Genomic DNA, 25,651 nt, shown 5'->3' with positions numbered 1-25,651 from the left:
CTCATAGGAAATCGTGCCAGCCCACCCGAAAGCCATTGTTCATGAATAATTTCTGCATTCATTTCCTTGCACTAGTCTAGGGAAGAAAACATGTGGTGCATTTCTTTCTTGACAGAGAAAAGCAATTAAAACACTTGAAATAAGCAAACTGACGTTGATCCCAATCTATTTCAGTCAGTTTCTGCCAGTGCCAACCAAGTAGGCAATTCTCTCAAGAAAAAAAACATGCGTTCATGGCAGAACCAGTTACAGTGTGCAACAACTTGCCAATGTCATCAGAGGGAGGCCCTACAACAACATACTAAAATGATGAATTCCCTACCCTCCATAACACAATCACCATCCGAAAAAGACAACTTGCAGACAAGTATACTATCTTCCTGGACAATCATTATTGAAGATGCAGAGCTTGAAAATCTTGTTAGATATCCTGCACTGAATGCATGGCCCGTATACTAGGCCGACTGCCGTTAAACGCAGACCTAAGCACGCAGACTTCGCTGTTTGTGGACTGAACTGCCCCTCCACAACTAAATTGACCAACTTGAAATGACAGGGACCAACGTGTTAAAAGTGGAAAGTGAGGGTTTAAGCACACGCTACCATTCGTCTTCCGAGCCACCACCATCACCTGCGCCTTCACCTCTCTCGCTCTCTCTCATGGCTACCGCTTCTCCGGCTAAGCGAGTCGGCACTCACAATGGCAGCTTCCACTGCGACGAAGCCCTCGGCTGCAAGGTCTACAAGTTAGTTAAGTAGCATCCTAGTTCCTTCAGGTTCTGATTGATAGATTGCTTCGAGTCACTGTGATATATTGGTATCTTAATTTAGTGTTTTAAAAAGCTTTCCCCTTTGTGTGTTCTGTACACTACACACAAATGCATGAATTTGCTTTTGTAATTTTTCTGACCTTGTGGTATTTGTGAATTGTGGCACTGGCATGTGTGCTGGGGGTCTTATTCAAACTATTTGGGCTGCCTGTATTAGCCTAGGCACTGGATCCGGAGCGGATCAAGTTAATCTGTATTAGCAAAGCAGATGTGCTTGGAAGTGCTCAATCAATTGTTTTGTTGTGGTTTGTCCTTAGCAAAGAGAAATGTGTGAGGGAGAAGCGAGTTATATGAGATCATGCTAAGCGTTCCATTTGTGCACAATATTTTCGTAGAAAACTGTAGGAAATAACTTGCTGCTGTGGGGGCAATGGCTCCCATTCTGCTACGACAGAGCAATGCGTGAAGCTTCTTCAGTGCCTGCCTGCTGCTGTGTTTGCGCCTCACTGGCTCACTCTTGCGTTTGGGCGGGATGGTTTTACATATAAAAACTGGTCCTGCTTTGCACTTGGCGTCTTGGCCCAGTTTCCCTCCTACCTTTAATTTAATTCAACTTCAATTCTTGAGATGCACTAATCTCAACCATTCAATCAATATCCCCACTTGACTTCACTTTAATGGATGGCTTGGATTTGCACACTAATTGTAGTAATAGCAGAGGACTCCAAAACATTTAATTTCATCATTAGGTACATGCAATTGACCCAATTTAGGGCTAAATCATACGGTGAGTAGTTCTAGTGCATTGTTGAGTAATAAAAGGTAGGTATAGGAGTTTTTGTAGGTTCATAAATAAAATGGATTTATAACATGTTTTACACTTATATACTGAGTTTCATTATCAATATCGGCGAGAGTGTACATTTTATTGATGACTACAAAGAAAAAGTTCACGTTAATTCATGTCAAACTCATTTCGATAAATCAATTATCAAAATCTAACATAGATTAGTATGATCTTATCCCTCGTAGCAATGTATAAAACACTCACACTCCAAATTTAAGCACATAGATTAGTTTGATCTTATCCCCATAGCAATCCACACAAAGTAAAAAGGTGAGTTCCTTTTGCTGATTTTCATATGCATATAAGTCGAGATGCTAGAATTAAATTGCATTAATTACCCATGAAAAAGAACAAAAGGCAATAACTGAATAATTAAGGGAATCCAACTCCTACTCCTGGATAAAATAGAAAACTGATTATTTTGTTGGTTTTTGGAGTGTTTGTAGACTTATTTATAATCAGAACTGTAAAACATGCAACATTATTGGTATATTATTTTAGTTCTAGAGACTACTGAGAAAAGAAAGATAGAATGTGATTGTGAAATAAGGATATGAATAATAGTAAATAAAACTTTTAATTTTTTTTTAATAATAAAAATTTAAAACCATTTTCATGTATTTTAAAAATCGTTGTGTGCAAAGGATCCACTAGTGTAGTGGTTTGGAGTATTTATTTCCTCAAGCAAGGTCCTGGGTTCGAGTCCTAGCATCCGTGTTGTGTGTGTGAGTTTAATATACTATCGCTCCTTTCAATAGAAAAGGTTCTCTAAAAAAAAAAAAAATTTCGTTGTGGTGATATTTTGTTTATCAAAAAACAAAGATGCGATTTCATACTTAATTTAATTATTCTTTTAATATGATCCAGACATTAGAAGGTAACGACGTCGTTTGGTATAAATATAAATGGAGATCCGCATTCGTTTGGTATAAATATAAATGGAGATCCGCATTGAGCATATATGCTGATTATCCTCCTCCTCCTCCTCCTCCTCCGGCTGTTTGGCAGGAAGGAAAGAGAGAGAATTTTCCAGGAACAGAAAAAGCTTAATGGACAGCCAAAGAACCCCTAGAACGTCGTCCAAGGTACGAATAGAATCTGTTTGATCCAATATTTTCCTCAATATCTCATTGAAATTGGGTTTCCAGTGTTTCAATCAAGGATAAGTGCTAGAGGATTTGATTTGCTGCTCTTTAATCCAATTCAAATTATTTTTGCGCTGATAAGTAAATCTGGAAAGCCTTCACCTTGATAGCATTTAGCGAAAATAAAATTGTAAAGCCTATGTTTAGATTGAGTTTCAAATCATTCTTAATTTTTATTTTTCAGAAAAAAAAAAAAAAAAATAGTTGAAGCTTGCATGTTCACTATCTTGTATGTTAGCCTGGTGTGAAATGCTCGTCTTGAGTTTATTGGCAAGTGATCAGCAATATGATGCCCCTTTTGGTACATTCTTGCTTTTTCAGTTTTGTCTAGGATAAGTAGCAGGGGATTTACTGCTCTTTGACCCAATTCAATTTAATTTCTCTTTGATATTCACCTTAATCATAATTAGCAAAGAGGGACAATACAACCTTAGATTCAGTTAAAATAAATTTTGAATTTTTCAAAGCATGCTCATAATTTCGTGTGTTAGCTGGTGTTAAATGTGCTTCTTGATGACTTTAATGGCATATAAGATGTTGTTTTTACTGCTCAAATGTTGTTGAAAATGACTAGCTTAGAGAGATTTTTAAGAAGTTAAGTATGGAGTGACACTGATTATCCCACAATGAGATGGATTACATGCTCATACCGGGGAGGCTTGGCGTGGCATTAAAGTGGAGTTGGGGTGGATTGAATGAACAAACTTCGCGCTTTCTTTGTATATTGTTCTTCTTCATATAATTGTATGCAATCTGGTGTTTATGCTTCTTATAGGATTTTGACTTTAATCTGCATGAGTAGTTGCAAATTCTTGTTGGGTTTAAATTTGGTTCTGATTTTGATGGCTAAATCATTGAATATGCTAAATCCATTTGGATTCTCTTGACAGAAACCACAGACAGGGACAAGTTCAATTGATCTATATGCTGCGCAGTGTGACGAATGCCATAAATGGAGGGTGATTAATTCAGAAGAAGAGTTTGAGGAAATCAGAAGCAAAATGAGTGAGGAACCGTTTTATTGCAACAAAAAACCTGGTGTGTCTTGTGATGATCCTGCCGATATTGAGTACAATAGCACTAGGACCTGGGCCATTGATAAGCCTGACCTTCAGAAGACCCCAGAAGGTTTTAAGAGACATTTGGTGCTTAGAAAAGATTATTCCAAACTAGATGCTTATTATATTACACCCAAGGGGAAAAAAGTGAGAACCCGAAATGAGATAGCAGCATTTTTAAAAGAAAACCCTATATACGAAGGCATATCAGCTTCAGATTTCGACTTTGCAAGCCCAAAGGTTATGGAAGACACTATCCCTGAGATTGTTGGTAAAAAGGGTTCTGGTAGCAGCCACAAAAAAATGAGACCTCCGAAGGATGAGGAGGAGACGGGCAGTGTATGAGTAGTGTATGTTGAAAGATCACCGGTGAAAATTCTGTTGGGAGGTTTTGCCTGGTGTGGAAATGATGTCTGTTTGTCCGTACTGATATCATATTGGAATTTTGATGCTCCAGCCGCACTTGTGTTCATTGCATTTCTATTTGTTCACTTCACTAATGAAGATGATTTGAGGAGAGCCACAATGTTATTCACATCGATTGAACTTGGGTCGATTTTGGAAAAATGATACTTGTAGTGAGTTGCATTGGTTGAATTTCCATCGTATTTTTTGTTCTCTTTGGTAGTTGGTTTTAAGCATATTTCATTTCACAAACCTTTTGAGTAGGGGAGGGGTGGCAACAAGGCAACAATATATTCAAGTGAAGTCATTACAATGGTGACATGACACGGTTTGTCCAACTGATACATATACATCCTGTGTTTTTTTAAGAAAAAGGAACAGAAATCTACGGGACAATATAATATTGTTGTATGCTTTTCTCCAACTTGTATTGAACTATATACATGATAAATCAAAATCATCTTGAAATACACGTGTACATGTCACCACTATGCCTTCTGTGATTATGCAAAGCTATGCTAAAAATGTTGAGCTCTGTGCATATCCTTAAACATGGAAACCAGAGGTTCTCTGGCTGCCGGAGTTTTACATGGCGGCCAAAAGAATTTTGTTTTGTATTTCTTCAAATATAACTGGGTATCAGTATCTGTATTTCTGATATGTATAATGAGTGTTAGTCAAACCTAATGCCAATGTTCAACCTAGTTGGGTCCTTGTCAACTGGAGGTAGCATGTCTAGTCGGGTTTTGTGTATTCGAGCAGCATGTGTGGTGACCTGTAAATCTTCACCAGCGTCCAGTAAAGGACCTCTTCAACTCCAAGCTCACCCTCTGCTCTTGCAGCATATATATCCTCACAAATGGCTATCAACCTATACAATAAAAGAGCCATAAAGTTCCAGGAAAATATTACTCGTATTGATACTTGGTTTGGAAAATGAAATATAAGAAGGAAGGACCAAAACAAAGTTGCCTTACCTATCACAGGAAGGAAGGTTCTCGTAGGGGATTCTCATTCTTAAGTCAGAGCATTGAAGTCTGATAAAGCGGCCAACAGCAAGAACAAATGTTATGTAGAGACCCCAGATGCTGAACTTGCTAAGGGTGTCACCAAGAATACCCTCTGAAGTAACATTGCAGATCAGAAATATCACCCAAAAATGAAGAACAAAAGTCATTTAAACCAAAAATATTGTTAGTAAACCACAAAGCAAACTTGTGCACATGAAACAGGACATTTTTCATAAACTTACCTGGCGGTGTTTCCTCAGATACAATGATGGCCATGGGTCCTCTCAAACCTCCACATCCATTGACGTCGGATGAATTGATGTCATGGAAGGACCACCAGATGTAATTAGCACGATTTATGACAAGATCCGCACTAACAAAATTATCCTGTAAATCAATAGTATTCCATCATTTCAACAAAAACTGCTATGGATCAATACAAACATCTCTCTCCTTCTCTCAATCTCTCACCTGAAACCAAGATCTCAAATTGATAACAAAATTTGACATATAGAACTTACGTTAGTTAAAGATGTAACTGAGAGAGAGAGAGGGTACCTCTAGTTCCAATGGTCTTACATCCCCGGAACCAGTGACGCGGAAGTATCTTGAATAAACATTGTATATCCTAAAGCTGTTTATAGAGCCATTAAGAACTTTCTGGACGTCTGATTGTTTTGGAAGATCCTGAGGATCCACACTTCTTTCATATTTAACAACTTCCTTGCCTTTGGGCCTGCCCCTGGAAAGCACCCAAGTAAAAGATATATCCATGTGGGTGTCCCAATCAAGGGACTGAATGAATCTTGTCTGAACCACATTGGGGATAAGCCACAGAGTACTTGCATCAGCTTCACAGCATATCAACTGGACATCCTTCTGATTATACGTATCCAAATAACCTTTGGGATCAAGATTAACATCAGAGTTGAGCTTATCCCATTGGAGCTTTTTACAGAGGGTGGTTTGATACAGACTCAACCTTCCACTCGCTGTCTTGATGTCAACCTGAACACTGGCATCTTTAATGGGGTTTTCAATGTTGGTCGGGTTACCGCTGCTATACATCTGTAAGGGGAAATGATATAGAGAGAGTTAAAATCAAAGCGCATGTGAACTTGTCTGCTTGTCTGCGAGTGTGAAAGTTGCTTACCAGCATTGGAGCCCAAATAACACAAATCAATATAAAAAAAAGACATATGCCGTTGCAGCATTTGGTCATTTTTGTTTGCTTTTCTCCTTGCTTGTGCTTTGCTCTATTCAAGACTGCATCACATTTGACAAGGTACAAGCTCGCATGTATGTCCTCCAGCTAAGTAGAAAGCTATAATCAGTTTCAGGAACAACATGCAAATGTTCAATCAAAATTCACTGCATAGTTTTCAAAGGTTGAAGTTCAATGCAAGATTAATTATAATGGAATGCTGTAGAGAGATTAAGAGACTTACTTTTAGCCAATCATACATGGTCAAAGATGTGGTTGTGCATGACCAGTCAAGTGCACATCTCAATTCATAAAGGAATGGCAGAGCGCGATATAGTCGATATCCTAAGTAATTAATTCGTGAAATTTCACTGGTCAAAAACTGCCGGTACAAAGTGCTTTTATGAGGAATTCCATGTCGGAGTTGTATAGCCTGCAGTGCCAGAGAAACTGCTTTTGCAAGAAATATAGCACGAAGTGCTAATCCTCCAGCATGTTGGTGGGAAGGCTCCATGTGCCAAGCATACTCTGTAACTGAATATGTGAAGAGGATGAGGTTGAAAAGGTAGAAAATTACTTTTCCAGTGGCAAATGAGCAGAGGTAGATTATGCGATCAAGGACAATCAAGAAAAAGATGATCTGCAAGGAAAATCATTTATCCTTTTAGAGAACATTATACATTTCAACCAAGAACAAAAGATGATTTATTTAGCTTCAAATTTGCAACTCCATGTTTTTTGCAATAGACCATAAAGTAAACTTGATTTTGCACTACTTAAAGCACGACAGAAAATTATGAAAAACTAACTAACCATTAAGATGAACACAAACTCCTTAGGAAACTGATCTTCAAGCTGATACACGTCCAGAAATTCACTTTTATTTTTTATGACAGATTGGTAGAATATGGCGACTAAAAAGAAAACAGTCAGATCGGCACCAAACACATAGGCATACAGATCAACGTCCCTTTTGCCTCCCCCAATTACAGAGAGTATAGGGTATGGGAATCCTATTTCTTCAACAAATCCAGCATTCTGTGCTTGTAGAATTTCCTTCGCCACATCAGCTGCTGGAGTAAGTGAATTGTACCATTCTACCGAAGCACACTCTGTTATGGGGGAGGCATATACCACCTCGAAAACAACCAACGCTACATTTGCATTTTCTTGACTCCTTTCAATGCTTTGAACATGCACCCTACTAGCAAAAGGGCATGGAGTAGGGGTTTTCTGCTTGCACCTTTCATCATGGATGATTCTAAGCAATTGATTTACTCCAGACTCAATCCTTTCTGGTTGAATTCCATCGTCCGGCCATGAGCGGACATCCATAGACACCTGAATAAAGTAAGGAGGGGAATCTGCTCCCTGTGTCAGTGATTCCCAGTACCTAAAGAAGCTTCTGATTATCAATTTTATTGCATTTCCCATTATGTGCAGCAGCTCCTTTGTTTTCTCACTCCAGCTATAACTTACAGGAACCTCTTTTCCATGGAAAGCACTCCTCCTATAGAAGTCGAAGTCCGTAGACGACATCCACTCACCATCTTTTGCAGTTATAGAGCTCTGTATGAGGGTAAATAAGTAGACAAGAAAGAGAGGCAATGAACTGACAACAAAAGAAGAAGTGATTTTATGTGCAGGAAATCCCCACTCACGAAGTAGGTCTGAAGCAACACTCAAACCCCAGTGCTGGATGATAATCTGGTACAGATACTGAAGCAAAATATAGACTTCTGTGTAAATCAGCATAATAACCCAGAAGATGTAACTTGGACCAGAATTTACACATAGGGCGTATAAGAATAACGCTGCCAGATACACCATAGAAAGCAAACTGAAGTTCCACAAGAAGACAATGACAAAGCAACAATAACACACAATATCATTATTGGACCGCATTTGGGACCATATGTGACGAAAGATCCTTCCTAACTGCAGACTTGTGGGATCAGAACTCGTATCGGACTGCAGGGAAGATGAACGGTTAAAACACATATACTTAGTGTTTTGGCTCTCCATCTCATCATATACCCCATCCTCAACTGAAGAGTGCTCGTTGATATCAGACTCTTGTTCAATGTTCAAAAAGCTTACTAGGTTGTTAACTGCCTGATTTCCAATAGACTGTACCTGGGAAACGCCATCACCTATCAGATGAACTGCAGAGATGAGTGGGCTTTCCTTTGCTTGCCCTTTAACTTTCTCCTTCTTTTCTGAAGAATAAAATAATACACCATCAGTAACATCTTCGACTTCAGTGATCTCACAATGAAAAGATTCCATCGAATCCTTCATAGACTCCACCACTGTTGGGTTTTCCATGTTCACTGTTGCAGGAGATTGATGCAATTCATAAGGGTACAACGAATCCTCTTTAAGTATCTGCTCCTTTTTCATGGGTAATCCTTCTTTATCAGGGGTCCCAGCATCGTTATTTGAGTTAAGAGAAGTACTCCTCCTCCTTCTTAGGCCTTCACTGACAGGAGGAGAGTCACCACAATTAGTAACTGAGTTCATGCTGTGAAGCTGGATTTGCAGGTTGAGCATCTCTGATTTCATTTTCTCCACTTGCAGGTTGCGCTGGTGTTTCTTCTCCTCGGATTCACGAATGTGTTTTAACTGTGCAGTTTTCCAGGCAGCTTTCTTTTCTTGCTCACGCACAATGGCACCAATTTGCTCAGCTTCAAGATATCGAGAAACATTATCAAATTCTTGGGAGGAAAACATATATGACTGAAGTGATACCACCATAAATATGACAATTTCAACCAGAGCGGATCTTGCAGTAATCCGAAACCCATAGTCATACTTATAAAGTCCAATCATCTCAAATATGTAATCTACCGTCTCACACTTTCCAGCACAAAACTCCCCCACAAAGGGAGATTGATATGCAAGAGAAAGAACAATAAGAGCAAAATTGTATATTCGCAAGAACTTGAATATCTTGTTCCTCTTCTTTAGGATTTCAAGTCTCACCCGAAAGAAAACCAGCGCAAAAGCAAGATAACCAAGGTGCAGAATGTCATACTCAATGGTTCCAGTAATCAAAACCAATGCTAGCACAAGATCCAATAGGTGGCAGTAGCAGTAAAGCCTCAGGTAGTCAAAGAAGGTCCACATGCTTTTGGTTTCAAACGAGAGGTCTCTCCACACAAATATATTTTTACGTTGAGATATCATTTGACGGTAAGTTGATGACACCGAGAAGCCGGACAAACGGTCAGCACGAAGTTTGAAACAAGCAAACATGAAGACAGCAAAATAGCTGATAAGCATTCGCGGATCATCAACAATAAGTCCTATGGCATAAGTGGTATACATTGTTAATAACTTAAATTAATGCATTGATCTACATAAGAACTGAAACATAAAAGCAAACAACAGATATAAGGTCACAGATCAAAATAAATTGTCTTAGAACTTGTCCAAGCAATGGGCCAATAATCCAATATCAATTTTCTGCAACATTTTCCAATTCAAAAAAGAAACTAAATAATTTGAGTATCTCAGAAACCACAAAGCCTTTTAAAGGCTAATGTTGGAGAAAATAAAATAAAACTAAAAGTAGTGTGTCTGTTTGCACATGCATGTGCATATTTGTGTGTATTTGTGTGCAGGCCTCTGTGTAAAACTCAGATGGCTAAGAGAGTAATACCTAACCAACAGTACTTGCAGTAACTGAAATACATAGTTGAGATTTTCCAGCAATCATGGCAACGTGCATTAGTCTCATCAGGATGATTTGAAGGCCACATACTCTTCCAGATGGCAAAGTACTCGAGGATGAGAATGGATGCAAACAGGAAAACAAGTATGGGCCATATCTTACGTATAATATGCCGATTCAAAATAATACAAGTAGCAAGTAACGCAATGTATACCAAAGAAATGGCATTCAACAAAGCAAAGCTTGCAAGAAGCAATGCAATCATGTTTATCTCAAGACCAAAGAGGTTGAACATATTTTCCATCCAGAATTTCAGATAGATTTTTGAGATAAGCTTCTGTGTTTCAAATCTCTCCTTTCTCAAGGTAAGAATCCGTTTCTTGTTCCACTTATGACTCTCCTTGGTGCTGCCCCAAATGTACCCAAATGAGTACTTGTTACTGCTACTACCCTCAGAACCTCCTGCTCTAGGGGACATAGGATTATGGGATTCCGATAAACCTGGGGAGAAAAATGGCCATGAATGGCTCCTAGCCCCTTCTCGTTTCACAGAAAGTGCTTCAGAATCTGTTGATGGCTTGTTTTCCTCACTAGGGATGGAAGAATTAATATTGGCATCTTCTGCTGAGACAAACAATGGACAAGGCTCTTCCCACTTTCCTTTGTTTAGGATAGTACTTGGCATCTTCTCCAACCAGCGGAAAACATTATATTGAAGGGTACACGCAGCAATCACCAGCACTTTTCCTCTCAAGCCGAATTCTAGACCCCAAAATCCAGGTTTAAATACACGGAAACCCAAAAGAAGGGAAATATTAGAGTGCTTTTGTCCAGGAAACATTGCAGCCTGTCTACCCCACATCTGAAAAAGATACTCAGCTGTTACTAGAAATCCTGTGTAAACCAAGAATAATTTAGACGGGATCCGTGAAGCTTTAGGTAAAGTTGAACAGATGACAAGGCCAAGTAGATACAAAAATCCAAATGTACTAATTGGAGATAAAGATGCATAGAATACTGCAATAAACAAGATCTTGTTGCTGTGCCAAACGACAAACCGCTTTATAAACCCAAGCACTCCAAATTCTAACACATCAGCATCATCTGACTTGTTATACCTGCTTTGTCTCCTCTCATAGCTATAAAGTTGCATCACAATCAAGACTGCTAGGGATTCCCAAACATTTTCCAAAGATGAAGCTTCTGAGTCATAGCCTAGATAGAAATGAAGGTCTATTAACCTGGACAACCAAACCTCAATGCTGCGGAAACTGCTCAAGCTATAGATAAAGATAAACACCACAATTGCATATGCTTTCAATGGGAACCAAAGGCGCTTTTTCGTTCTCTCAACAAGTTGTCTTCCAATTATCCAAGCAAGGAGAAGGAATATGTACCCAAATGATACATAATTGGGTCTCACCAGGTATACAGTAAGGAGAATAGTAAGGAAGGCAATGTAGGTTCCACATGATCGGTACACAGATAAAAACTTCTGCCCAATAGCACTGAGGAATAATGCTATTCTTCTTTCTGGAAAGAGAAACAAATCAGCAAATATAAATGTCAATAGTAGTTAAAGGAAGGGTAGAAGCAGTAGCAGAAAAGCACAAGGACTGGCAGTAGTTTTCCTAGTTGCCTAAGAACCATGAGTTTAGACTGATTCTAGTAAACCCTGCAATTTGATTAAGAGTTTTTTCTCTCATGCGCAAGAGTTAGTTGCACATGAGAGAGATCAGCAATTGATTTCTAAAACCCAACTTCAACTGCACTTTCATATAAGTCTGCGATTGTCAGAGACCAGATTGGCCACATTCAAAAATAAATAAATAAATATAACAAGGATAAAATTATACCATAAGAAGGATTATCATGGCTGTACTTAATGGCTGAGGAGGCATACACTGACAACAAAACTGATTTGTTCAGGCCAGCTTTCAAAATGCTAAATCCAACTGGACGGCTAGGGGTATGCTGCACAATTGCTGAGAATGAAAACAGCATTTCAAAACCATGGTTATGAATTGCACAGAAGCAAGCAAGCAAAGCTATTTTCAAAAAATCCCACGAGCTTTCATGTTGAAGGAGACCTGCATCATTTCCAGATAAGATAATATCAGTACACATTGCTTTTTTCTTTTGGCAGCAGTTTCTAACATTAAGCATAATCAACTCCTCCCTCATAAGAAATTAAACCATAACCAGGTCCACATGTCAAATCATAAAACATAAATGAACCAAGAAAAAACAGTTGCATACCTAACTGTGATAAAACTTCTGCACTCAAAGAGCCTTTTCGCTCCAAAGTATCAGAGATCGGATTAATCTGAATGATATACAATAGTGCAAAGTGAACCTCACATAGGAGAATCAAAGACTGGCGTATCTTTCTGCTAATGTTGTGGCTCAAAAGATATATCAAAAAGAATATCACTGAATCACAGGTCAAAACATAAAATTAATTAGTTAAAGTGCAGTGTTGTAATTTAAGCATTAGTTTCATGCATTACAAGATATAAAAAGACAAGATTGAACAAAAGGCATCTTGATAACAGTCAACTTCATGAATTAATAACTAAATTAGGCTTGACACATACCATACACAGCATGGATGAAACCAGGTTTCATGGCAATGAGAAATATCAGTAACAGCATGATAGCTCGAGAGCTTTTGCGCAGTCCCCAAGCAATTGTGGCCACAATCAATACTTTGGTCTCTCCCTCACCTATGATTAAGGATATAAACTGAATTAAATATATGGAAGGTAAATACAATAAGACATGACCTAAGCATATACATTACTGAAAATCAATGGAACAGCCCAACGGTTAACAGAGATATACTCTTGGAGAGATATATAGCACAAAGATGATATCCAATGTTGACCTATTTTCATACAATATTGCCATTAAACTTTACACCAACATACACGCATACACACACACACAAAGAAATTGTATTTCAATACCTTCTACAGTGCTGTTGTCATTTGAAAATCGCCCATCCTCATCAGACAGGCAAAGGAAAACTGAGTTGTTCACAAGATTACCCAAGGCAACCAATATTCCAAGACAGAACTGTGCAAGCAGAAAGAATCCAGGTATGGGATAATGCCACAACCCAACCATCTCCCATATGTCCGTGTTCTGTACATGTAATCAAACAGTTAACTTCCAATCATTTTCTGTTAAATTCAGACATGAACATTACCAGAAAGAGAGTACTACCTTCCCAATTTTCCAATTCAGGAATGCAAATGCTACATTGAAAATATATGTGCTAACAGCCCACAAGAGAATGAAGACAAGAAGCAGCCCATTCAGTCGATGCAAACGGAATAAGGAAGGGAAGGCATATATGATGTAGCCAACATATGCAAGTAGCCCGAATGCACAAACACTTGCAAAATGAAAACTCCAAAAAGAAAGAGCAAACAAGGACACCTGTCAAATTCACCACTAAAAATGTTCATATAAACCCATGAATATAACAAGACTAAAAAGTAAGATCTTAAAACATCAATTTTTGCTAGACGCAAGTAAATGAAAAAAATTGGGAACTCATAAGTTAAAATTCAGCAGATACTTTCGTACTACTTCATTCCACATGTGACAATCATACGATGATGGAGTAGGCCACCTAATTTCCAACCTGCCCACTTTATCTACCTCAAACTATTATAAAATTTCCAGTTGATCTTAATTTAAAAGAATAAATCGTGTAAAGTTTGCAAGTAATACATTTGAGGAGAAAAGGAGCATGCATTTTGCTCCAATAATTTTTTTTTTCCTGAAATCGAAAAGATAGAAACTAACAAAAAAAAAAAAAATCAACTGTCAAATCAGGCTCACTGGATTGGAAAAACATAAAAATAACAATTTAAAACACTATGGCAAGTAAGATCCCTAGATGATGGTTCAAACTAAATAGATACCTAATGCCTCATGCATTAAGTTCAAGCACTGAAATTCACTACTGCCTATCTTCACCTTCAAAAAGATGGCATGCATGGGTCAATTCAGCCTCAATAAACATCATGATGTTGTTCAGTCAAGAGGAAGAGAGAGTATAGGAATATATACCGGGAATCCATATGTGAAGAAGTTGATACTAAAGGTCCGGAAAACTGCTCCCGTCAACAAAACATTGGTATGCCTTACACCAGATCTGCGAAGAACAAACAATTACTTAAGCTGCACACAAACACACTAACAATTATAAGGGTTCCCACATCAAATCAGCTTTGCTTCATTAAAATCAAAGATATGGATTAAGGGTAGGAAGACAGAAGGTCTCCTCCCATATGTGTTAGAACTTCCAACAAATTTGAAAAGTTAACTTATATGCATTGAAGACAATAATCAAAGGAGACGGCATCATGTGAACCGGATGAAAAGATGTTCCAACATCCAAGAATATTACCTAGATTCACGAATAAAAAATGAATGCTTCGAAGGAAGAAGTTGCTCGGTCAAGTTATTTTCTTTCATGGATAAAATAAAATCCATTTCCTCTAGATCACATTTAACACAGGATAGCTGCATTAGTAAGAAGAAAAGGTATAAGAAAAACCACAACAAGGTAAGCAATGCGGCAAGGATTTTAAGAATTGAAACACTTATGTAGCAAAGTTGCAAGGACGACACACGCATTTGATATGTAATATAGGATTCTCTGTTGCACATAATCCAAATCTGCATGGTTCTTAACTTAATTCTGAACTACAGTCAGATTAAATAGAATGATATAACCATATCATCCAGGGGTGAATTATTACATGATCAACTTGCAGAACCTACACTGTAGAGAAGCTGAAGTCACTGGTTTTCAAGTATCCTGCTACTTAAACTGTGTTGGATTTGTAGATGTCATAAAAGATAGACATACCATGATGTAGAAAAGTAAAAGAGATAAGCTTGAACAAACTTCAGTCCAATCCGAATGTAAAGTTATCTTGAACAGACCAATGAAATCAGCTATCCATTGTAACATGTCTGGAAACTCCACAGGTAGCTGATACACATAAAGCAAGACAATGTTGAAGCCTGCATACAAGTGAAAAGGCTTCCACCACCTTCAAACCCATAGATGCAACCATTAGCAACAGGAGAAACTAATTAAAGCAGAGAGAGAGAGAGAGAGAGAGAGAGAGAGAGAGGCAACAATGTCAGCCAGTAACAAATGAAGGTTTACAAGGAAATCACCTGAAAAGTCCTAAAAAATTGCTTGTCAAAGACCAATCTACAAGACCAACGCAGCTCCCAATAAAAAATGGTAGAGAAACCCATGAGGGATGGCTAATTCCAACAACCAGCTGAATGGCAGGCAACAGCAAGCAGGAAGCAACCCTAAGATGAGAACCTTCCAGATGTAACAGATAAATAATTCCAAATCAGTTGTTACTTTTGTAAGATCAATTATGGAGTTTAACATGGGCATGCATCTTGCATTTTAATATAAGGTTAATAAGGTGAATACATCAATTATTCAAAGCATCTTTAACAGTTTGCAAGAATATTGGCCCAAGAAGACAATCTAATGCATAACAAGAACCTTATTCTTTTCTTCTTCATTTCTTTTGAGAATAAAAATAAGAACCTTATTCAAGCTTTGTCTATTAAATTTCTTTATGCATATAATGCTAATGGTTCAACACGAAAAATCAAAGAAAACCCCATGGAAGAATAAATAAATTCAAGCGGTTAATTACTTACAAATTAATCGTTCAACAGCTGACGAAAATCGACCCCAACATGAATCACACGATGAAACAAGACCAAATCTGTTTCCATACAAATCAACTAAAGCAACAGCTACGACTGATAGTTGTAAGAGCAAAAAATATAGCACAGAGGGAGATTTCCATGACTGCAATCTGCAAAACCATACACAAGAAACAAAGTATATTATGTATGCATACGAAATAAAGGGATATGAGATTAAAATAGAAACAAAAGACAATTCATACATCATGAATCCAATAAGATTTGCCCACCAAGCACCTGCTCCAATCCATTTATTTCCCTCAATAGCCCATATAACAAGATATATCACTTGAGAAAAAATAACAAATAAAGAAAATATGACAATGAGCCACAATAATAAAAGCCTCCTTCCAAAATGAAATCCTACAACAAAGAAAACACTGTTAGAAGTAGTAAAAATCAATTATATAAATACAAGATATTTCCAGCATTTAATATAATAAGAAGCAGTATCAAAAACACCAAAATCATTTTCTTTTGTCTCCTAAGTTACATTGTAAACCAAAATTGGTCAAAGTGCATTTTCTGCAGGAATCCAATCAAACCTAAGGTTTGACATTGAATGAGATACTAAATAAAACTCAAGTAGATCTCTAAAACTTATTTTTCCTTGATTCTATAAAATAAGTTCACAGCATTTATGCCTAAATTTGGTATGCACGTGGTTAAAGCTACTTAAGAAAACCAAAGTTGAGCACTCAAAGATGCACTTAATCAAATTCCTACAGCACATTGAAAAAGGATTCATGTCAACTATATATTTTAACAGTAGTTAAAATTTCTACTCAATATATTTTTATGGAATCTATAACTGCATAATCTGTTTCTTTGATCCTCATCCATAAACAGACACTTACCATTTTTTACAACGAAAACAAAATAAAAACTAATGCAGAATCATGCTATCACATTTATGTCATAACTGAGGCACAAGATTCAATTTATGGACTGGTGAGTCAATGCACCTCAAGTAACAGTCAATATGCAGGACAAATTTAATTAAGTGATTGAGATCACTTTACAACTCAGATTGTTCTCAGGCTAAAACAAAGAATTTAACTAGTCTGTTGTAGCTAAGAATTGTCATATCAAGAAAACCCCTTCCATATGAAAAGTTTTGTGCCAACTCATTAGCAAGACAGTGGTAATCCATAAGCACATACTTTTCCTAGTATATTGATTTCCTGGTCAGACGAAAATGTCTACAATACACCAGAGGAAAAGGGAGAACGAAATTCACATGAAGAGCATCCAACAAGCGCATTTTCACTGGGTAGTGTGTACTTAGATAAAAGCATTCGTAATGTGGAAGACAAGCTGAAAATTTTACGGAGAGCAACTTACCTATTTTTGGTGCATTAAATAGAATAAGAAGAAATGCTACCAAATCAACAAGGGAGAGCAAGCTCCAGTTGATAAAAGCAGCTGCAAGAAAAATGGAAACATGCCAAAATTAATCAAACCTCAGTTATTAAGCACGCATGGATTGTCAGTAGCTATAAGTAAGTTTTCTAAGTCCAGAATTTCTCCACAACCATATAAAATAGAATACGCATTATGGTTGTTGATGATGAAGACAGTATGAGACTATATATGCGATAGAGACAATATACAAGCTTAGCTCATGTAAATTACCATAAAAAGAAGTTAAATGAGCTCATTCAAATTGCTAAAGAAAACCCAACAACAAGGAAATCAGCACCCCAATCCAAATGCATGCTAACTTTTTAGTTGCAGATTACTAGAACAGCTGGTCAAGAGCAACACATATAATACCAAGAGTAATATCCAGTTCATCTACTTGAAATAATCTTACTACAATAACATGGCTATTAAAGCAAACAAACCAAAGGCATTTTCATTTAAATACCTGTTAGCAGCAGCAGAGGCAACACAAACCCGCCAAGAAATCTCCCCATGAGAGGCCCTTAGCACCAATCCAATGACTTCAAATTCAAAATCCCGTCAATGAGTTTTCGATTAAAATCAAAATCACGAAAACCCATTTCCCAAAGACTTCGAATTTCCTCAGAAACTCCCAATTAGAATTGAAACAGAAGAAAGCTGGCTACAGCTTCTTCCCTGTTTCGCGCACAATAACGAAATAAACAGAATATCGGTACGTTGGGTCCTCTAAATTCGCGGCAACTCAAACCATCGTCCAAACAAAGTAAAGATTAAAACGACAGATGTTGATCTCAAGCTACGGTAGCTACCAGTCCCAAGTCCGAGCTAAAAGTCACCCAAATTTTACAGCAAAAATGTCGATTTCAAACTGTTGTCTTGTAAATGAGATTGGCAAACTAGCAAGAAAGAAGCTTTGAGAACTAAAATACAAAAATTAAATTAAATAAACAGAAGAAATAATAAAATTTTAAAATTTTATTATGTTGTAGCCAGTAATAAGTAATCTCCTGACCAATAGGAAATTAGAACATCGGGAAAAATTTTCACTTTTTCCGGTTTTAGCCTCGAGACTCGAGACTCAACCTGACGGACTGCGGTGATTGGTTTTCGCGGGGAAATAATTGGCGTCCTACAAGTGTTCGTTTCTTTTTGGGTTTCAACTGGTGGGCCCCATGTATGGTCTTTATAATTGGGCCAACGATTGGGCCCACAGTCAATATTTTGGGCTGTTTTTGGTGTTATAAAGTGAGGCCCAAAACTCGGTCTACGAGCTCTGTTCCCTGCCTTAAGTTTTCTTATCTCCCTCTGTTTTCTTTGCATCTCCTTCTTGTTGAGTTGGCAGTGATCTTATCAGTAGAGTGCTTAAACATGAACGCCTTAACTTCAACTTCTCTCTGCAACCACCAAATTTCAAGATTTGCTTTTACTGTTTCAAACCCGAGAAACATATCTCCATTTCCCAGCAGAGTCTTCTTCAAACTATATGCCAATGCCAATACCAATGAGTTAGATACACAGGCACAGGCAGTGGAGGAGCCAAAACAAGAGCTAGAAGCTGATCCAAAGGAAGCAGGCAAGGCCTCCCCTGCTTCTCCACTTGACAAGGACCTCAAAAAGGTTGGTTTTTTTTCTTTTGATTCTACTGGGATACCCTGAATTACAATTTATTAGAATTATTTAATGAATCCCAGCTCCAAGAAACTGCCCTTTTTTCTTCTTCTATGTGCGTGACTGCATTTTTGTACAATTTTAGTTGGATTGTGAAATAGGTCATGGTAGAAATAGATTTGGAAAGGCATAATGTTTTAGCTTCAGTACTAGCTAGAACATGATAGAAATAGGTCCCAGCTAGTTTATATATTTTACTTACAGTTTTAGAGTCTTAGTACCTGGGTTCCTTTTTGTTTTGCATATCCCCTATGTAATGATAGACTGGTTTCAGATTGAAAGTTATTGTGTTATCAATTTTATCTCAAGGTTATGCTTCCATTTGCCTAACAGGTTGTTCAGAAGACTGCTGCAACCTTTGCACCAAGGGCTTCCACAGCTTCCAAAAACCCTGCTGTGCCTGGCAGTACTCTGTACACTGTTTTTGAGGTTCAAGCCTATGCCTCCATGCTGCTTGGTGGAGTTCTGTCTTTTAATCTCATATTCCCATCAAATGAACCAGACATATGGAGATTGATGGGCATGTGGTCCATTTGGATGTTTAGTAAGTTATTCCCCACTAAACTTAACTGCAAATTTTTGTCCTGTGCTTTAGGTATATTTGAGATATACCATAACTTATCTGTCAATATAAGAAGAACCATATATGGAAACTTTTCACATTGAAGTGAAATAGGCAGCTGTTTCATTTTCATGGTTTACAAATGACCACAGAGCAATGTGTACATGATGATTATTTTACATACTGCAGAATTGGATTCTAACAAAGAATCCAACTTTCTAATTTTTGCAGCGATTCCTTCACTGCGTGCACGAGACTGCTCAAAAAATGAGAAAGAAGCTCTAAACTATCTCTTTCTTCTCGTCCCTTTACTTAATGTGACAATCCCATTCTTTTGGAAGTCCTTTGCAGTTGTTTGGTCCGCCGACACCGTAGCCTTCTTCGCCATGTATGCATGGAAGGTATGTAATCAGATATATGAATTAGGCATTCCCTTTAATAATTGTGACATTTTTTCTTCTAACATAGAAGCATATATTCTGTTTCTACAGCTTGGTTGGCTACAAAGAAAAAGCTAGGAATCCAAATCGCTTCTTTTTTTCAAATGAAATGATAGGCACATGATATTATATGAAATTTCTCAATGCTGATGGCCCCAAAGTACGAGGAGAGCTTGTACATTTACAGGACAAAATGGTGCTTGCCTCCCCTGCAGCCTGCAGGAGCCAAAGCCATCATCAATTTTTGAAACATGTCGTGATGAACGAATGCATTTGTGTTCAGGCGCTCTTGTTTATATAGGATGGATATTAACAAGTGAAAATATAGTCGAACAGAGCAATGCAATTATAAATTTGTACATATAAATCCTGAATCTTTTCCCCTTTTCTCTGTCACATGACAATCTATACTGCTATTCATACATCTCCTTTATGCTTTCTATTTTGTTTGCTATGCGGTTGGCACCAGAGAATGGAAGCTGCATGAAATTGTGGTTCTGGAACCCAGAAAATTAAAATATTTACTCGCTTCCTCATAGGTGTCTAATTACAATCTTGTCATAGTTATTACTATCTGTTCTCAGAAACAAGTATTGAAATTGGTGTGCTTAGCCAAAAGGCGGAAGTGTGTAAAAATGCTTCAAATAAAGAAATTTACTTTCATAAATATAACATCCATAAAATTTACAGGAAACCCCAAATTGAAAAGCCAAACTTTTGAAGGTGATTCCCTGAAATTGAGTGATCATTCTATACATAATCATCATCACTGTCATCGTAGTCTGAACCCGAATCGTCGCTCCTGGGTTCTGTGAGTGTATTCATATCAAATGATGGCAACAACTCCATCTCCTCCATTTCAATAGTGTCATAGTCCATCCGTTGTGCAAACTTATCATCAGAGCAATTAAGAAGCCATCCAAGGGAGCATTTCAATCCCTTCTTTGAAACCATCTTATGTCTTGGTTTTATAGTAGATTCCAGACCGTAAGTAAAGAACGCCGGGAAATCAACCAAGTCATCCAAAGGCCTTTGCATCTCTGTTTGAAAGAAATCGAAGCTAAGTTTCATGATGTCAAGATTCAAGGCAAGCAATTGAGGGCACCCTGCGACCATCTTCCTCACTTGTTCCAAGGAGAATCCACAATTCTTAAGGAAATCTACATGCTTCATCATAGGTCTATCACTGAGGCTAACAACCTGAGGCATCTTCTCAACAACTCTGCCAAACTCCTCAGGACTCAAATCAATTACTGACTTGAGTGAACTTTGTTGACTGAGAAGCTTAGGCTTTAGATCAATTCCTATTATCTCAGGATATTGTGCCACTACAGAAGCAAGTGATTCTTTTCGAACACAAAACTCCAAAAGAGATTGAACATTTGGTTTCACCCTCTCCTCCAATCCAAATCCAAGGATGTGAGGCCGCTTCTCTATCAGTCTAGCCACGCCTAATCTTGGAATACCCAAATCTTCAAGATACTCAACAAAAGGCTTGATCACCCTACCTACACGCATCCCTAAAATCTCGGGGTATCTAGTTAACACCCCTCCAATCTCTCTTCTTGCGACCCCAATTCCGACTAAATAAGCCACTGAAGTGCTCATGGTCCCCTCAAGCTTGAATCCCAAGACTTCTGGATATCTTTCAAGAACCCGGGGAATATCATCAGGTTTGATATCCATTCCTTGAAGATACTTGACCACTGGTGAAAGGTCAATAACAACACTAGCATGCAGGACTTGTGGATATCTTCTCAAGAACTCTGTGAAAGTGGACTTCCTAACACCCAATTTTCCAAGATAATCAAGTACAGGAATCATGTTTTTCTTCACACTGCAGCCTAGAACAAGTGGATAGTTGTTAAGGTCTTCAATTGTAAGCCCCAGCTTGTGAAGAAAATCCACACGTTCCCTCATAACTTCAACTGTAACAGGAAGCTCCAACCCATCAAGCTCATCGGGGACAATACCAATCCCTCGCAAGAACTCATAAACTCGCGCACGATTTTCCATCCTATCATTCTTCATATCTAATAGACTAGGACGACTATATAATGATGAAGAACCTCCTTGTCTCCGACCCAGACGATTGGTGTTTTTATTTGACACAGATGAATCCCCATATCTAGTTGCCGACCTTCTATCAGCAACAGAATACTGAGACCTTGTAATCATCCCAGTCAACTTCTCACGGTTACAAGGGATTCGGAGCGTGAATAAAGAAGTAAATTGGGGATTACGAGATGTAAGTGCTGGTAACTCTGGATGCACAAGCAAAAAGCTGGGTTTGGTAATACCAGCATAGCTTCTGATCTTCATAGTTCCAGATTTAAAACTATCAATGAGCCTAACAAGAGAAAGAAAAAAAAAATACATAATTAAAATACACAATGCTAATGCACCAAAAAAAAACAAAAAACAAAAACCTGATATTTCGCTCATGCAAAGCAAAATAACAGTGATTTAACATAGGCAAGAAAATAACTCAAATTTAACCCCCATCTGCAGAATCTTTGTTATTTTCATACTTGTTGAATAACCGACTCAATTGTTATAACGAAAATAAACTTGGAAAATAAAATACGAAGGCATATTCTATAATCAACTTCACAAACTCAGAAAAGCTTTTTCCAACTTCAAGGCATTCTTTTTCATCAAACAAATGAGGCTTAATTACATTTAGAAGACAAATCTCTACAAAATCTAGCCTAATATCTATGGTACCAAAGAAAAATTGTGTTCTATTTACGTCTTTGTTAAATTTGAGAAACCATTTTGGTTATCTTGGTTGGTTAACTGAGAAAACCCAGAAGAGGGGAAATACAAAGAAACGTAAAAAAATACGAAGACATCAAACTCTGGAAATCTGAAGGAAAAAAACCACCCAAGACTGAAGACTTAGAAGCCCAGTTATCAAAAATCCATAAATTTATCATCTTCTTATTTATCTACATATTCTTCAGTGAAAAGGTCTTAACTTGTACGAAGTTCTAGAGAAGGAAGAAGAAGAAGCTGACCTGTCCGAGGAGTTGGCTCAGGTTTAGTATTGTGCTCGCAGCTTATCTAGAGTGTAGCTGAGATTGACTCAACAGTGGCTTTCAGCTCACTCAAGCAGCAGTTAAGCAAATACTCATCTCCTCCTGCTAAAGCCTAAACCTTTTGGAAGGCTGCAAAGAGCTGTTGCAGAGAGGAGGAGGAGGGAACTGGCCTTGCGTGCCTTATCCCACATGACCATGATCCAACACTTGCTCTCATGGGCCTGGAAGTGCTTTTGGGCCTGGAAGTGCTTTTAGGCCTGTAGCGCTATTAACTTACGCAACACATGGAAAAACAGAACTTTAGAAAATAAAATTACTTAACGCACGGAATGTAGAAGTTGTGGAACTAACGAGAAAATGGCAGGGCCTTCTCTTACTATCTTCTTCTTGAGCTTGCTATTCTTCTGTGCGATATCTGAAGCTTCCAAGTGCTCAGTCAAAGGTAAGCTCTTGATTAATCTTTTATGGATTCAGATTGTGGGTATGCCCCAGAAATAACAAGTATCACAGCTGGTTCAGTGTGCTTTACATAATTTGTGCTTCAAGTGGGCATTTCTTGATTTACAGTGTTTTATGACTGAAATCCTACTGGTTTTTTAATTTATGTCTATTTTGGTGGCTCGATACGATTGTTGATAGTTTTTTTTCTTATTGCGTTTAATTTATAACTCTCTGATGGTGTTTGGTTTTGTTTAGTTTCTTCTTGAACTTCTTATTTTGGTTATTTGGTGGGAATTTGAGCTTGCCCCCATTGTGAAATTTCCCCGGTGGCTTGGAGGAGGAGGTTTTGATTGTTTGGTTCAAGATCCATGGAATTCGCCCCTTTTTTATGACCTTCAGATTGTGAACTTGCTTATTGATGATATAAATTAAGCTAATTAACTGTTCTCTTGCTATTGTATATGTTGGATTCAGGGTTACCTGAAGTAAGAAATATCAGTGCCCTTCCACAGAGTAACTATGGAAGGGGAGGTTTGGCACACACAACTGTTGCTGGTTCACTCTTGCATGGGTTGAAAGAGGTATGCAGTGCACCATTCATTAGAGAATTCACTGTTTTTTTGATCTTGGGGGCTTGAAAAACAATACCATTTGCATGATAACCTTGACCTTAAAACAAACTTCACTGAAAGTTGTCTGATAATTACTCATGGTGTTGATACTTTGAGAAGTAAATGGGCTATCTTTTTTATTTGACTATGTTTGTAGAGCTTTTCGTCCTTCACCGTGCCTTGGACATTACAAATCTTACTTTGCAATAACAAGTTATAGATTCCAGAAATATTTTGGGACATCATGTTTGATGCAATTATTGGGTTCACAGGTTGAGGTTTGGCTGCAAACATTTTCTCCAGGATCAGGCACACCAATACACAGGCATTCTTGTGAAGAAGTTTTTGTTGTCCTAAAGGGGAGTGGAACTCTGTACCTTGCACCAGCCTCACACGAGAAGTCCCCTGGAAAACCACAAGAATTCTCTATCTTTGCAAATAGCACATTTCACATACCCGTTAACGATGCTCACCAGGTAAAACAAAGTATTCTGCACTTAGTGTGTTTTATGCCCTAGAAAATTTCATCAGCGTTCGTGATGATTCAGTTTATGTAACTTTTTTGCTTATTCATAATTCTTATAGGGATGTATAGTATAGTTAACCCTGTAATACGTCTGAGACCAAATCCTGGGTTTAGGTCCAAGACTTATTTACAGTTAAGCAGAGGTTAAGTTGGTCATTGTCTTTTATTATCACATTTCTTCTTGTAGTAGGGCTCACAACTTTTACCCAGTCGTACTTATTTACAATCCTCATTGCTTTGCAGGTCCGGAATACAAATGAGCATGAGGATCTGCAAGTGCTTGTTGTCATATCTCGTCCCCCAGTTAAAGTGTACGCAATCTATCTTCTTTCATCTTCAATGTTTACTATTATCTATACTTCTTGAAATTGCGTCATGTTCATTATCCAAAAAGAGGACCATGATATGCAGACACATTCTTTCATTTTCTCATTCTAGGTTATTTAGTTCTTCGTTTTTGGATTGCTAAGGATGGTTCAATTTTATTACACTTCTATGTTTTATTTTTTACTTTTTCATTTTGCTTGAATGATGCTTCTAAGTTCTTTCCTTCATTTCAGGTTCACATATGAGAACTGGTTCGTGCCTCACGCTGCAGCAAAATTAAAGTTCCCCTACTACTGGGACGAAGAGTGCCTTGAAGACGAACCGCCGCCAAGGGACGAGCTATGATATTTGTATCCAGTCTCATTATCATTTGAGAGAATGGAAAAGGTTGTAGACTTTAAAGTTTTCATAACAGCCAAATAGAATGCAAGACAAGCAAGCTCAAGTAAGATAATGATCAGAAGCATCCTTCTGACAGTCAATATATATAAAGAAGACAAACCTTTCCATACTTCTGACTTCATGCTTGGAGATGCAAACCATCATGTTGAAAACCTCAAATATAGCTAATAATCATACATCTTTTTCCCAGTAACCGGAATCTCCACTAAATAACCGAGGACTATACTTTCCAGAATAAATAAACATGATCTTACAACTATCATGCAACTGACAATAACTATAGGAAACTTCCTAGAAGTATAATCCAAAGTTTACAGTATTGGATAAATACGAGAAATTTCCAGC

At 37.8% G+C, this 25,651-nt stretch overlaps 5 protein-coding genes across 9 annotated transcripts; 3 read left to right on the top strand and 2 right to left on the bottom strand.

Annotated features, from left to right (window-relative positions):
* The first annotated feature begins 2,550 nt into the window (after positions 1 to 2,550).
* On the top strand, positions 2,551 to 4,437 carry LOC117636477 (methyl-CpG-binding domain-containing protein 4-like). The gene is made up of 2 exons (XM_034370987.1): positions 2,551 to 2,702; positions 3,653 to 4,437. The coding sequence occupies exons 1-2, from the start codon at positions 2,667 to 2,669 to the stop codon at positions 4,163 to 4,165; spliced, it is 549 nt and encodes a 182-aa protein (XP_034226878.1). The 5' UTR covers positions 2,551 to 2,666; the 3' UTR covers positions 4,166 to 4,437.
* Positions 4,438 to 4,628: 191 nt separating this feature from the next.
* On the bottom strand, positions 4,629 to 18,216 carry LOC117636475 (piezo-type mechanosensitive ion channel homolog). Of its 5 annotated transcripts, XM_034370982.1 has the most exons (21): positions 17,752 to 18,216; positions 17,226 to 17,306; positions 16,085 to 16,244; positions 15,831 to 15,991; positions 15,321 to 15,477; positions 15,004 to 15,190; positions 14,539 to 14,654; positions 14,199 to 14,283; positions 13,344 to 13,559; positions 13,085 to 13,262; positions 12,713 to 12,841; positions 12,375 to 12,548; positions 11,972 to 12,205; positions 10,104 to 11,648; positions 7,253 to 9,747; positions 6,684 to 7,079; positions 6,389 to 6,547; positions 5,794 to 6,303; positions 5,478 to 5,622; positions 5,203 to 5,347; positions 4,629 to 5,096 (listed from the first exon to the last, which is right to left on the bottom strand). In XM_034370982.1, exons 1-21 carry the CDS (start codon positions 17,798 to 17,800, stop codon positions 4,961 to 4,963), a joined length of 7,458 nt encoding a protein of 2,485 aa, XP_034226873.1. In that variant the 5' UTR covers positions 17,801 to 18,216; the 3' UTR covers positions 4,629 to 4,960. The 5 variants fall into 5 exon arrangements, with proteins under 5 accessions (XP_034226873.1, XP_034226875.1, XP_034226874.1 ...); XM_034370984.1 differs by lacking the exon at positions 13,344 to 13,559; XM_034370983.1 differs by lacking the exon at positions 17,226 to 17,306.
* Positions 18,217 to 18,591: 375 nt separating this feature from the next.
* Positions 18,592 to 20,382, top strand: LOC117637790 (protein RESISTANCE TO PHYTOPHTHORA 1, chloroplastic). The gene is made up of 4 exons (XM_034372807.1): positions 18,592 to 18,905; positions 19,290 to 19,500; positions 19,750 to 19,919; positions 20,010 to 20,382. The coding sequence occupies exons 1-4, from the start codon at positions 18,657 to 18,659 to the stop codon at positions 20,034 to 20,036; spliced, it is 657 nt and encodes a 218-aa protein (XP_034228698.1). The 5' UTR covers positions 18,592 to 18,656; the 3' UTR covers positions 20,037 to 20,382.
* Positions 20,383 to 20,584: 202 nt separating this feature from the next.
* On the bottom strand, positions 20,585 to 23,166 carry LOC117637789 (transcription termination factor MTERF4, chloroplastic). Its single transcript, XM_034372806.1, has 2 exons — positions 22,979 to 23,166; positions 20,585 to 22,308 (listed from the first exon to the last, which is right to left on the bottom strand). Exon 2 carries the CDS (start codon positions 22,278 to 22,280, stop codon positions 20,709 to 20,711), a length of 1,572 nt encoding a protein of 523 aa, XP_034228697.1. The 5' UTR covers positions 22,281 to 22,308; positions 22,979 to 23,166; the 3' UTR covers positions 20,585 to 20,708.
* A 143-nt stretch (positions 23,167 to 23,309) lies between these two features.
* LOC117637031 (auxin-binding protein T85) lies at positions 23,310 to 25,415 on the top strand. Its single transcript, XM_034371779.1, has 5 exons — positions 23,310 to 23,441; positions 23,915 to 24,021; positions 24,324 to 24,527; positions 24,821 to 24,888; positions 25,138 to 25,415. Exons 1-5 carry the CDS (start codon positions 23,357 to 23,359, stop codon positions 25,247 to 25,249), a joined length of 576 nt encoding a protein of 191 aa, XP_034227670.1. The 5' UTR covers positions 23,310 to 23,356; the 3' UTR covers positions 25,250 to 25,415.
* The last annotated feature ends 236 nt before the right edge of the window (positions 25,416 to 25,651 follow it).

Source organism: Prunus dulcis, chromosome 8, assembly GCF_902201215.1.
Source record: "Prunus dulcis chromosome 8, ALMONDv2, whole genome shotgun sequence".
Classification (NCBI taxonomy): domain Eukaryota; kingdom Viridiplantae; phylum Streptophyta; class Magnoliopsida; order Rosales; family Rosaceae; genus Prunus; species Prunus dulcis.
This window is presented reverse-complemented; position numbering and strand designations above follow the sequence as displayed.

Bases quoted from the DNA above. Each gene is read 5' to 3' on its own strand.
- LOC117636475 (XM_034370982.1), bottom strand. From the start codon at position 17,800: ATGGGGAGATTTCTTGGCGGGTTTGTGTTGCCTCTGCTGCTGCTAACA. The intron at 15,478-15,830 runs GTAAGTAATTAA...TACATCTGGAAG, and splicing joins AGCTGTTGAACGATTAATTT to GTTCTCATCTTAGGGTTGCT. The intron at 13,560-14,198 runs GTATATATTCCT...TGAATTTGACAG, and splicing joins TCTTCACATATGGATTCCCG to GTGTCCTTGTTTGCTCTTTC.
- LOC117637790 (XM_034372807.1), top strand. From the start codon at position 18,657: ATGAACGCCTTAACTTCAACTTCTCTCTGCAACCACCAAATTTCAAGA. The intron at 18,906-19,289 runs GTTGGTTTTTTT...TTTGCCTAACAG, and splicing joins TTGACAAGGACCTCAAAAAG to GTTGTTCAGAAGACTGCTGC. The intron at 19,920-20,009 runs GTATGTAATCAG...CTGTTTCTACAG, and splicing joins TCGCCATGTATGCATGGAAG to CTTGGTTGGCTACAAAGAAA.
- LOC117637031 (XM_034371779.1), top strand. From the start codon at position 23,357: ATGGCAGGGCCTTCTCTTACTATCTTCTTCTTGAGCTTGCTATTCTTC. The intron at 23,442-23,914 runs GTAAGCTCTTGA...TGTTGGATTCAG, and splicing joins TTCCAAGTGCTCAGTCAAAG to GGTTACCTGAAGTAAGAAAT. The intron at 24,022-24,323 runs GTATGCAGTGCA...TTGGGTTCACAG, and splicing joins TCTTGCATGGGTTGAAAGAG to GTTGAGGTTTGGCTGCAAAC.
- LOC117637789 (XM_034372806.1), bottom strand. From the start codon at position 22,280: ATGAAGATCAGAAGCTATGCTGGTATTACCAAACCCAGCTTTTTGCTT.
- LOC117636477 (XM_034370987.1), top strand. From the start codon at position 2,667: ATGGACAGCCAAAGAACCCCTAGAACGTCGTCCAAG. The intron at 2,703-3,652 runs GTACGAATAGAA...TTCTCTTGACAG, and splicing joins CCCCTAGAACGTCGTCCAAG to AAACCACAGACAGGGACAAG.